This window comes from Eubalaena glacialis, chromosome 11 (genome assembly GCF_028564815.1).
Source record: "Eubalaena glacialis isolate mEubGla1 chromosome 11, mEubGla1.1.hap2.+ XY, whole genome shotgun sequence".
Lineage (NCBI taxonomy): Eukaryota > Metazoa > Chordata > Mammalia > Artiodactyla > Balaenidae > Eubalaena > Eubalaena glacialis.
Genome location: NC_083726.1, coordinates 38,692,548 through 38,705,473, shown reverse-complemented (window position 1 = coordinate 38,705,473; position 12,926 = coordinate 38,692,548). Strand labels below are relative to the sequence as shown.

The 12,926-nt window shown below is 34.9% G+C and overlaps 1 protein-coding gene across 3 annotated transcripts in view; it reads left to right on the top strand.

Moving 5' to 3' along the window:
* Positions 1-12,926, top strand: part of ACSS3 (acyl-CoA synthetase short chain family member 3) — a 157,169-nt gene that overhangs the window by 73,173 nt on the left and 71,070 nt on the right. For all 3 annotated transcript variants that reach the window (XM_061204879.1, XM_061204877.1, XM_061204878.1), the window contains 2 exons: positions 196-276; positions 357-452. In XM_061204879.1, coding sequence (XP_061060862.1) covers positions 196-276; positions 357-452 — 177 coding nt within the window. The remainder of the gene's footprint in view (positions 1-195; positions 277-356; positions 453-12,926) is intronic.

Genomic DNA, 12,926 nt, shown 5'->3' with positions numbered 1-12,926 from the left:
ATTATTCTGTTTTTATTATTGGAGGAGCCAAAGAAATAGTGATTCAGATACAATTATATGAAAGCCAAAGTTATTTATAGCTTATAGAATATGAAATACTTTAAACAGGAACTTTTCTTAAGTGGACAGTATGAAGAGAGAGAATGTTTTAACACACTGTCTATTGATTTTAATTTCACCTTTTCTCTTCTTTAGGGTGTGGTGAGGCCCACTGGAGGATACGCTGTAATGCTTAACTGGTCAATGTCTTCTGTATATGGACTTAAACCTGGAGAGGTAATCATGGTTTTAAATTCACATTACATGACATTTCTCTGATTAAGATATATGCATTTTATTATCTTCTTTTTGTTTAGGTGTGGTGGGCAGCTTCTGACTTAGGCTGGGTTGTTGGACATTCCTATATCTGTTATGGACCTCTTCTACATGGAAACACAACAGTTTTATATGAGGTAATAAAATAAAATTAATACCACATATACATAATATTAATTTTACTAAAAGTTTTAGAGAAGTAGTCCTAAGTAGGAAATGGAAATTGAATGGGGGCAGAGGACGTTTTTATATCTTCTTCCAGTTATTTCTTAAGAGAAAGAAATATATATTTAGAAAAAAATAAACAACTATTTAAATTGTGTTGAACAAAGACATAAAAATTATATTCTGAAAAATATACACTAACAAGCTTGATGTCTATCCCTTTCTAGAAAATATTACTAGACTGATACTGATTTAGAATCTTAGAAAACAGCCATCATAAAACAAGCAACAGAGGTTCACCTCTTTGTGTTCTTATAGGATTAGTGGATTTCAAATACGTGGTTTCTTGATTTTAGCTAGACATTTTTGGTAGTTTCTGATGATCGCTATATGTATAAGGGAGAGAATCATAGACTGATCAGATTCATAGCTGAATAAATAACTGCTTTAGATTCTGTTGCATGGACTAATGTTACCCAGGAAGAATATTTTTGTGTGTATGTTAGAAAATTCTGCTCTTATGCCTATTCTATTTAATTTTAGCAAATGCCTTATATAAATAGTTAAAACACGTACCTATCAGATATGTAGGAGATAAAAATTTGAGAGGGACAGCAAATTGGTGGTTTGCTAAATCCGTATACAAATGATCTTGGACTTTTGGGATAAAAAACACAAGATGGGAAAATATGGAAATCTTTACAATCTTATATTTATATTAAAAATAATTGCAAAAATGAAGTAAGGGAAACGAGTTGGTTGCAGTTTATGTGGTTAAATACCTGTGTATTATGAGTTCAAACGTGAGTGGCTGATAGGATTGCTTTAAAAAAATACTCACCATATGCAGTGTTGTAATCTTATTTTATTTTTTCACACTTGGAAATCTGTGTTCAGTTTAATGAGGAGGAGAAAAAATCATTACCTTTTAGAAAGAATTTGGATGAAAGGGACCAGGGTGAAAATGTCATAGAAGAAAGAGATGAAGGAATTGTGAATGGTTAGTCTGATAAAAATAATATATTTAGTGTGCATGTATGTTAAGTATCTTTTGACATTTAAAGAGTTGCCACATATAAAGGAAGTAGTGTAGTAATGTAGTAATGTGGAGTTCCAGAGACTATCTTATGGAAATAATCAGAGAAAATTTAACTGTCCGTTAGTAGAATAGGGAAGTTCTCAAATAGGAGGCTCTCTTTCACTTAAAGTCTGTCAACATCAAGAAAGAAATTTGAAGAAGGGAATTTTATATGCGAGGTGTGGATAATAGTATTAGATGATGTCAAAGTTCTTTACAATCTTAAAATTCTTTAACTCAATGATTCTGAAAAAATTAGAGACTATTCTTGATCTTCATGGAAGTTTCCTAGTCCCAGTCACCATTTAAAGACATGAGTGTTTCTTCATTTTCAGCTGGCTGGTTTTCTGTCTCTGAATGCTCAGAGATACTAAGGCAGACTTTGACACAAGTATTAAGCCATCATGCACTACTCCACATATTTTGTACTATGCCTTTGTCCTTTGTAGACTTAACATGCACTGTGGTGTTTGTAATAATTAAAACATAAAATAATCTTGACACATCTGTCCCATACCAAAATCCTTGCAATAGAATAAATGTTTTTATTAAAATAATAATTCCCCTTGAAGTAAACAAAATAAGCCTCAACACTGAATACTTATAATGAATTGTGAAATTGCTAACATAAAGTGACAAAGCCAAAGGTGCCATTATATTGAAAAGTATATTTATAAGTATTAATCTGCCTTTAGAACTGAAGTACATGGAATTTTTGTGCATTTACCACTGGCCTTTTTATATTTCTCAAGTTTATTTAAAACATGACTTTAACACCATGCAAGGGGCTCCGTTGTTTGTCTTTATCTTGGAATGATGTGCTCAAGAACATTGTAGATGCTCTAAAAGTATTTGTTGTACAAAAGAGTGATCTTTTTTTTAACCTTTTAAACCTTATCTCTGCACTCTGGTTTCTTTCCTGCGACTTGTAAACATCTTCAATTCTCTCTGATCACAAAACAAAGCTTTTTAGACTTTTGCACATTTCTAGATATCCCATCTTTATATTCTTCTCCACTAAGTTCCTTGAAAAAATACACTTCCCATACTGTGTGAACTTTATATTCTTCCAATTATTGTTCATCTCACTGAAGTCTGGTTTCTCTCCACATTGCTTTATAAAGCTGCTGTATCAGAGGTCAACAGTGACTTCATAAATGACGAAGTCAAAGGGCCCCCCTTCAGTTTGATTTTATTTTTTCTCTCAGTGGCATCAACCCTGCTGACTGAAGGTAATTCTCTCTGTTTTCTTGAGCCCCCTGCCCTTTTGCTATTGTTCAGACTGTTTCTTTTGCCTGGCATGACTTTCCCTCTGTCTTTCCTTGTTTGGTTAATTCTACCTATCCTTGTAGACTCTGATTAGATGTAATCATCTCTTGGAAAATTTCCTCATAGTCTTTGGCTGTGCTCGGTTCCCCTTTTGTGGTTCCGTTGCCCTCCCCGAACATATGTCTGTTAGTGAGCTGACCACACTGTCCTGAATTTATACCTAATAAAGTGTGGGAGCCTCAAAAACCAGTCTCAGCATAGTGCAGAGTACACACTAAATACTTAATAAATGCTTATAGAACTAAATTGTATGCTACTCCTCTGTTCTCTTTCTACCTCTCTGACAGCTTGTCCTCCTTTTCCTTTCTTGGTTTCTTTTACTTTGATTCTCAACATTGGGGATTAATAGGGTCTTGTTCTTAGCCCTCTTTTCCCATTCTGCTTATATTTCCTGGATAATCTCCATGCAGTTGGATTTGAGTATTACTAATTAAACCAAGGCTCCCAACTCCTCCTTTCTATATCTGACCTTCCTGCTAAGCATCAGCTTATTATTAGGCACCTTCAGATGGCCCAGGCATCCCTTATGCTCAAGACAATGTGAAATGAACTCACTATCTCCTCTCTTCCCTTTAAAGACATTGCTTTCCATATACTCTACAGTGTTGTTAATGTTACCTGCATTCACTCAGTCATCCAAACTAAGAATCAAGAAGTGATTCTAACTTCATTCTCCTTACATATCATAACCTATTGCTCATTACATTCTACTGAATTTACATTTTAGTACCTATCAAAAGTGTCCTCTTGTTTCCATGTCTCCTGCCATATGTTCAAGGCTGATAGTTTAGCTAGTATGTTGTTGACTGGTGTGTATTCTGTGGTTGGCTTCTGATCTCACTTGTATGGTGCCTATCCTTTCCAGTTGTATATTTCAGATAGCCAGTCTAGAGAATGTTCTAACAAATACTCCTGCCTTCAGACGTCCTTCCAGGCCATCTCTACCCAAACTTCAATTTCTGAGCTCTCCTCACTTACAATTATCTATCTAAAATGCAAAGGCCAAGATAGAACTTTATTGCTTAAAATTTTTCAAAGGGTTGAGTTCTGCCTCCAGGAAGATAGAGATGATATACTTTTCTCTATTCCTCCCACTAAGTAGAACTAAACATTTTAGGTGTTATGTCTAAAACAAACATAAGACTGAAAGGTGGAGAGAAGAAGGAAAACTGTCTTTAGGGACCTTGGGACTCAAGAAACAACATAATGATGAGAACTTGGGTTTTACTTTTCCTTCATAGGTCTTAGATTTGTGTCTGAAGAAGCTGGCAACCCAGAAATGCCAACAACTGCAGACCAAAAAAAAAAAAAAAAAACCTCCAAAAAGAAAAAAATAAAGCCTGATCTCTCAAGCCAAAGAATTAGGAAGGAGCATCCTAAGCAAGACATAAAACTTTTAGATGGCTCTACTCCAGATAAACGCCACAGAAAAATCCATAATCCCACCCCCACCACCAAACAGCAAAGGCTAAGTGGGAAGCTTAGACTTCCAAAATTGTCAGGCTTTAAGAAGGAGCCGTAACCCTCCCTCTTCCCACAGGGTGGTGTCAAAGGAGTTTGACTAGGGAGCCAAGATTTTCATCCCTGTTAGGTTGTAATGAGGACCCCTTGAACTTGCAATGACAGTAGAGACCAAATAAGGAGGCTGGACTTATCCCCCTCACCTATCAGTAATGAGGTACCCCTTCCATTCTCCATTGGGATGGAGTCAGTAGAGGCCTAGTAGAAAGTCAGGACTTTCACCATCAATAACAAGACCACTTGTCTCTTCCCTGTGGTGTCAGTGGACGCCATGTTGGGAGCAGTAACAGGGAACTCTCACCTTGTCCAGCCAGGGAGGTGCCATTGGAAGCCTACCGTTAGAACTAGAAGCAACCCAGCAGTAATGAAGTGCATCTTCCCAATTGGGTATCAATGGAGGCCAAATGAGGAACCTGGATTTCTACCCTTACCTCTTCCTTCTTTGCTGGAGTGAAATCTAAGTAAGCCACTTTAAACAAGATTTAAATATGAGTCAGTCTCATAATATAATACAAAAAAATGTCCAGGATTTGATGAAAAGATCATTCCTCATACCAAGAACTAAAACGATCTCAAGCTGAATATGAAAAGACAGTTGATGGATACCAATACTGAGATGACAGAGATGTTAGAATTATCTGACAAAGATTTTAAAGCAACTGTGGTAAAAATGCTTCAACAATTGATGATAAACATTCTTGAAACAATTGAAAAAATAGACAGTCACCGTAAAGAAAAAGTTCCAGCAAAGATATAGGTGCTATAACGAACAACCATATGGAAATTTTAGAACTGAAAAATACAATAACCAAGATAAAAACTCAATAGATGGGCTCAATACCAGCATGGAGGGGACAGAGGAAACAATTAATGAACTGGAAGAAGGAACCATAGAAATTACCCAATCTAAATAACAGAAAGAAAATAGACTGAAAAGAAAAAACTAACAGAGCCTCAGGGATATGTGGAATGATGACAAAAGATCTAGCATTTGTGACTTCAGTCATGGAAGGAAAGGAGAAAGAGAGTGGGCCTGAAAAAAGTACTCAAAAAAGTAATGGAAAACTTCTGAAAACTTCTCAACTTCTCAAATTTGGCCAAAGATATACATCTATAGATTTAAGAAACTGAGCAAACCCCCAAACAAGATTACTCTAAAGAAATCACATTCACACAAAAAAACCTTAACCTTCTGAAAATTGAAGGCAAAAGAAATAATCTTGAAAGTAGTGAAAGAGAAAGGATACCTTATCTGTAGGGGTAAAACCGTTTGAATGACAGGATTTTTTGAAATACTAGGGAAGCCAGAGGAAAGTGACACAATGTTTTTCAAGTGTGGAAAGAAAAGAACTGTCAATCCAGAATTCTATATTCATCCAAAATATACTTTGAGAATAAAGGAGAAATAAAGACATTCTCAAGATGAAGAAAAATTTAGAGAATTTGTCACCACTAGGCCTCCCCAAAAGGGACAGCCAGTGGCCAGTAGTTAATGATAAAAGACTAAGTACTTCCCCTGATGTCTGAAAACAAAGCAAGGATGTCCACTCTTACCACTCTATTCAATATACTCCTGGAAGTTCTAGCCAATTTGATAAGGCAATATATGGAAACAAAAAGAGAAACATATCAGAAAGGAAGAAATAAAATTGTCTTTATTTGCATATGGCATGATTGTCTATGTAGGAAATTATAAAACATATTTTAAAACCCATAATGAATAAGTGAGTTCAAGCAGGTCTCAGGAGACAAGGTAAGCATGCAAACATCAATTGTTTTTCTGCATAATAAACACCTTTGGCTACAAAAGAGCAACATGAGGAGTCCTTGTAGAGATGGAACTGTCCTTTATCTTGATTATATCAATATCCTGATTGTGATATTAAACTATAGTTTTGCAAGATGTTACTGATAGGGAAAATTGTATTAAGGGTGCACGACATATCTCTGTATTATTTCTTACAATTCCATGTGAATCTACAATTATCTCATATAAAAAATATAACTGGGCTTCCCTGGTGGCGCAGTGGTTGAGAGTCTGCCTGCCGGTGCAGGGGACACGGGTTCGAGCCCTGGTCTGGGAAGATCCCACATGCCGCGGAGCAACTGGGCCCGTGAGCCACAACTACTGAGCCTGCGCGACTGGAGCCTGTGCTCCGCAACAAGAGAGGCTGCGATAGTGAGAGGCCCGCACACCGCGATGAAGAGTGGCCCCCGCTTGCCACAGCTGGAGAGGGCCCTCGCACAGAAACGAAGACCCAGCACAGCCAAAAAATAAATAAATAAATAAATAATAAAAGTGTTTAAAAATATATATATATAACTAAAAAGTACAGAAAAGGCTTCAGAGAACTCCTGTCAAAGAACGTAATTCAAACTCATTTGCATGATACAAATGATCTATAGTCATCTGCCCTTTGCCTACCTCTAAAGTATGTCTCTTGTTCCTGGCCTCTAATTCAGCTTCCCACCCAACAATCCAGTCCTACTGGCACTTACATGAACAGAACTACCAGTGATTAAGTTGTTTCCTCTACTAAAATTCCACTTTTGTTCTGATCACGTAGCTGAGTGGCTCTTTTTCTTAAGGGATCAACTTAAATTTCATCTTCTCTCTGATATTTTCTTTGCCTTCCTCAGGCTGATTGAAGTTCTTTATACTTCTGTTATATCATCTAGATTCCTTTGATCTTGTAAATACAGTGCTGTGATACTGTAAACTCTTTGAGGGCAGGGAATGTTTGTCATTTATGTACCCCCAGTGTCCAGCACAGTGCCTTTCAGGAGGTAGGTAAAATTCAATGTGTGAATGAACCATTTCTAAGAAGATTAATTGACAACTTGAACATGCAAAATGCCGGGAAAAAACTTGCTTGCTTGATTAATTAACACAAAACAAAGGTATAGAAGAGTCCTGACTTGTCACTAGGCCAGCAAGTGAAAAAAATCTTTATTAACCTCCACCAAATAATCGTCCCACATGTGTCCCAATTTTAGTTGGATTACCAATTTAATATTAGTATTATTTTATTTTAGTATTATTAGTATTTTTTATTTAGGAAACTAAAATCTCCCATTAAATAATAAAAATACATTCTTTACATAGTGAACAGAATAGCTTAGTAGATCATTCATATCTTCATAGGATTACCTTTTCTAAAGAGAAATAAAATCATATACAGTTGATCAAAGTTTTATTTTCATTCTTAATGAATTATAGTATTTCAAAGCTATAAATGAGGTAGACAGTGAATTGGTATCTGTGATAATATTTTTCCTTAATGATATATTTTAATTTAACAAAAATTGATATTCTGAAGTATTAAGAGATTTGCAGTTCATTTTGTGCCCAAATCATCTAGAGTACAGCAACCAGTTCATAAAACATTTCTCTTTTTGTTGAATGCAAATGGTTCATGATATCTTATGAATAAATGATGAATGAATCCTTTTTTTCTCAGCAAAGTTAAAGTTATATTCTGGAATTTAATACAAATCTATAATTACAATGGCTGAAAAAAAATTGAAAATGGTTATAACTAAGTTGGATATTCAGTTTAACTTCTAAGTACATAAGAGTTACTCACTTGAAACAATCTGTGTTTCACCATAAAAGCTTACAGTGGATATTTAAATAAGATTTTCTTTTTTGCCATAGAGGACATATAGCCCAACATCTGCAGGGTAAAAACATGTTGGAAATCCTGGTTGTCTGCTTTGGTTTTAGCTTCCTGATAACTACCAAATTTTCAACACATCCCTGTTTCTCTCATTAAAACAAACAAACAACAACCAAAAAACCCCACAAAAATCCTTGATTCTCTATCCCCTTGCAGTTACAATACTCTTTCTTCATCTTTAAAGGCTTGCCTATACCCAATAGCTTCGTTTTCTAACCTAGAACTTAACTCTGCAATCCTCTCCAGTTGGCCTCTGTCATCATCATTTCATAATAACAGCTTTTTGATAATTTCCCTAGTGACCTCTATTTTTTCAGATGCCAATGGACATTTTCAGTCCTCTTCATACTTGACTTTTCAACATTTGAAAGGGTTGACTTTCACTCTATCTTAGTCACTTTCTTCCCTTCTAAGGCACAACATGCTCCTGTTTTTCTGAAGTTATTCTTATGCTCATTTCTGCTACAGTACTTTTCCTACTTGTTGCCTGAAATATATTCCTCTGATACTTTAGAGCACAGCCAAGTGTCACTTCCTGAGGGAAGCCCCCCCTTGACCTCTCTGACTAGGTCAAATCTTTGTAGTCTCTCTTAAGCACCTTGGGTTTTTCCTTCCTGACTTGTGTCACAGTTGCCATTTCACATTAGTTTATAGGCTCCTTTGATTTATTTGCCCCTCTCTATTCTGAACTCTGAGAGGGAAGCTATCATGTTAGTGTTTGCTCACCATCAAGTCTCAACTTTTAGCCTTGTTTTTGATACATTCTGAGCTCTCAATAAATATTTGTTAAATAAATGCCTGAATGAATATATCAGAAAAAAAAAAACACAACAACTTCATTTGTAAGTAAGGACTTTTTTCCCTGAGAGAGGAAAAAGTAATTCTAACATTCTCTTTACTAGAGAACTTCATGAGCAACTTAAGTAATCCGTTATATTTTTTAATAAGCAAAGATTTAATTTTGTTCATTGACCGGGACATATTTAATGTATGCAATTCTGGAAGCCATATTGGACTGACCAATTAAAGTATGTAAACCAATTCTGAATAATTCAGTCCTTATTTTTGAGAGGAAGAAAACAAACAGTACCTTTCTATAAATTTATTTTATTAATGCATGCTGATTGAAACAGACCTATCCCTAGCAACATATGGACAAGGACATACTTAGTATAGAGGTTTTGTCAAAGAGGAAGAATGTAACAAACAGTACTCTAATATAGGAACTTTCATGTATAAACAAATTTAGCAACCTGCTGTGTGTATGAGGGCATGTGTGTGTGTGTGTTTGTAAATGGTGGTTATACTCATATGTTTTCTGGCCTCTCTCTTCTATTTCCTATTTGCCCCCTTTTTCAGAAGGCCTGGCATCTGCTAAATCAAAACCCAACCCTTCTTCTCAAGGGCAAGCAAATCCTCCTTGGTCCTGTCTTTTTCCTTATCTTTGCTTGGGTGCTAATGTACAAATATGTGTCTTGTACACACATTTCAATTGCCTAGTACAATGGAACCCAGGCTTCCACAATGGTAGTGGTGGCTGAGCAAGAAACCAGCTTAGCTGACAAACATCTCATAGTAGTCCCTTATGATTCTTTTAATATCTGAGACATCCGTTATATTGTCTCCTCTTTCATTTCTGATTATATTTATTTGAGTCTTTTCTCTTTTTTTCCTAGTTAGTCTAGCTAAGGGTTTGTCGATTTTATCTTCTCAAAAAGGTCAACTTGTAATTTTAATTTTTTCTATTGTTTTTCCATTCTCTGATTTACTTCTACTCTAGTCTTTACTATTTCCTTCCTTCTGCTAACTTTAGGCTTAATTATTCTTCTTTTTCTGGTTCCTTGAGGTGTAAAGTTATTTTATCTGAAACCTTTCTTTTTTTTTATTGACAGCGTTTATCACTATAAATTTACCTCTTAGTATTGCTTTTGTTGCATCCCACAAGTTTGGTATGTTGTGTTCTCATTTCTTTTTGTCTCAAGATACTTTTAAAATTCTCTTTTGACTTCCTTATTGACCCAGTGGTAGTTCAAGAGTGTGTTGTTTATTTTCCATGTATTTGTGAATTTTCCTATTTTCTTACTGTTTTTGATTTCTAGTTTCATTCCATTGTGGTCAGAAAAGATACTTGGAATGATTTCTGTTTTCTTAAATTTGTAAAGACTGTTTTGTGACCTAACATATGATCTATCCTAGAGAATGTTTTGTATGCACTTGGGAAGAATGTATATTTTTCTGCTGTTGGGTAGAAAGATGTTGGCCAAGGGATACAAAGTTTTAGGTATTCATGGTGATTAAGTTCTGGAGATCTAATGTACAGCAATGTGACTATAGTTAACAACACTGTTTTGCATACATGAAATTTGCTAAGGGGGTAGATCATAAGTGTTCTTACCACACACACAAAGAAAAGAAAGAAAAAAGAAAATGCTAACTATGTGAGGTGATGAATATATTAATTAGTTTGTGGTGATTATTTGATGATGTATACATGTATCAAAATATCAAGTTACACACCTTAAATACATATAATTTTTGTTAATTACACCTCAACAAAGGTGTAAATGGAGAAAAATGATATAAAACTGCTTGTATATAAAAATAACACAAAATAAAATAGATTGTACTTTAAATAAAAAAGAAAAAGAAATCAATTTGGATAAGTTATTACCTAGAGTGGATTATTAGTTATTAGTTGCCATAAATCTATCTTGGCATTAAATTATAAACCAGTTGGTATAATTGACCTTGATATGGCAATTGCCATTTTTATGTAATAACAGTCTCTTTGAAATCAAGGAATGAAAGCTTGCTTTCATTTTCTATTTGTTTGCATTTCACAAATTGTATATTTCATAGCAGCAAGCCATTTCAGTCAACTCTTTGGTATCCTCACTAGATTAACCAGGGCAGATGGTTGTCTGTTAATAATTCAACAATTATCTTTGAAGATACGTACTACATTCTGCCTTCTCAGGCAATACATTAGTTAGAAGAAGTAGAGGATTTAAGATTCTGAGTTGTGTTGTAGTAGCATGGTCACTGGACTGGAAATATGAATATCCATGTTACTTATCTTGCTCTGCCTTCATCTACCTGTATGACCCTGGACAAATGAATTCACCCTCTTTGGGAATTCTTCATCATTAAAGCTAGAGAATTGACACGTATTCTCCCAGCTCTGCACTTCTGTGAATCTTCTCCAAGTCAGTTGTTTTTTTTTTTTCTAGAATAAATATATTATTTGATAACATATTTTAATTTTTTAACTCTGGAATTAATTCCAGTTTCTTTTCATAGTGAGTGATGCTCACCTTCCAAACGCATTTACTGAAGAAAGGTTTCATTCTAAAATAATGAAAATTTTTAACGTTTGAGAGGAAGCATGGAAGTTCAGACTTCCGTAGCATGATTCCTGAAACTTCTACATATTAATTATTTGGCCTCAGACAAGTTACTTAACTGTTCTCAGCCTCAGTTTTCTCATCTATAAATATCACTATTAATAGTACCTTTCTTACATGGCATTAAATTGATTAATCCATTGAAATCCCTTAGGAGAGTTGCCAGGATATAATTGTACAATAAATATTAGAAATTATAAGCTACTATTATTATTCAAAACTATGAATTTTTTCTTTCCCAGAATAAAATTCTATAATATAAACACTAACCATTCATTCCCATGCTATCCGGCCATTGTAATGCTTGAATTTTCAGGTACTCACATTTCTTCTTTCAAAGTGTGTTTGTCCTCACAACTGTGAAGCAGCCATCAGAACACTAGAGGCTACTCCCTTTGGAGCCCATTAGTTCTCTTCTAAGCACCAGGCAAAGGAATCAGCACACAGAGATGTGTTGATCCTGCTCCTATCAACTTTGAAGAATGAGCAGCAGTTGTGGAAAATAACCCAGTGGTCTCTCCCCTCAAGGATCTGTCCTTTCAGAGTAGAACTTGTGAGTGAAATGAGAGTGGCCTTGAAGTCTTTAATCTGCAAATAATATAACACATTCCATGGTTCATTATTATCCGAACATTTATAACCCTTCACTTCTATTTTTGATGGGCTTTATCATTACTAGCTTTTAAACTGCCTATATGTCTTTGAAAACTTCAGAGTATTCAGCTTGATAATCTCTTACTGAATGTTCTTTTCCTGAATTCATAGGAGGATGGAAGAGTTTAGATACCCCTATTTTTTTCTTTCTTTATAGAATGATTAGTGTAGAAATGAGCTCTATACTTTCCTTTATTTGTATAAAAATCAAATAAGACAATGTATGTGAAATTAGTTTGAAAACTTCAAAGAAATATTATTAATATGTATTTGTATGTATAAAATATATACAAAATATGACAGTATGTACAATATAAATTTGTGTAAAATATGAGACATTATTATCACTGTATATACATGGATCAAAACGTTAACCCATTTTCCAGTATGAAAGTCTCATGTTTGAGAATATTGAGGGTAATTCTTTGAACTACTTTCAAATTATTTTTGTATTGAACACTCTTGTTAAATCATCCCCAGTGTTTCTTCAATGTTGTGTTGTCTGCTCTGTGCTGCACTGGATCTGTAACCTCCATGAAGACATCCTATGATGTATTTTTCCACACATGGATGTTCTGAATTCTTAACCCCTCCCAGGCTTCTTTTCAACAATGTAATTGTCACTTGCATATATAGAGTTATCTTCTCTTTGCAAGAAATTTGCACTTCCACCTATATTAACCTGTTTTCTTTATTATCCCCTTTTCAAGGACAGAGATATGCTTCTTTCCAGCATAGAGTATGTTACTTCTTTAAGACTAGTAGCCACAATTGTTGCTA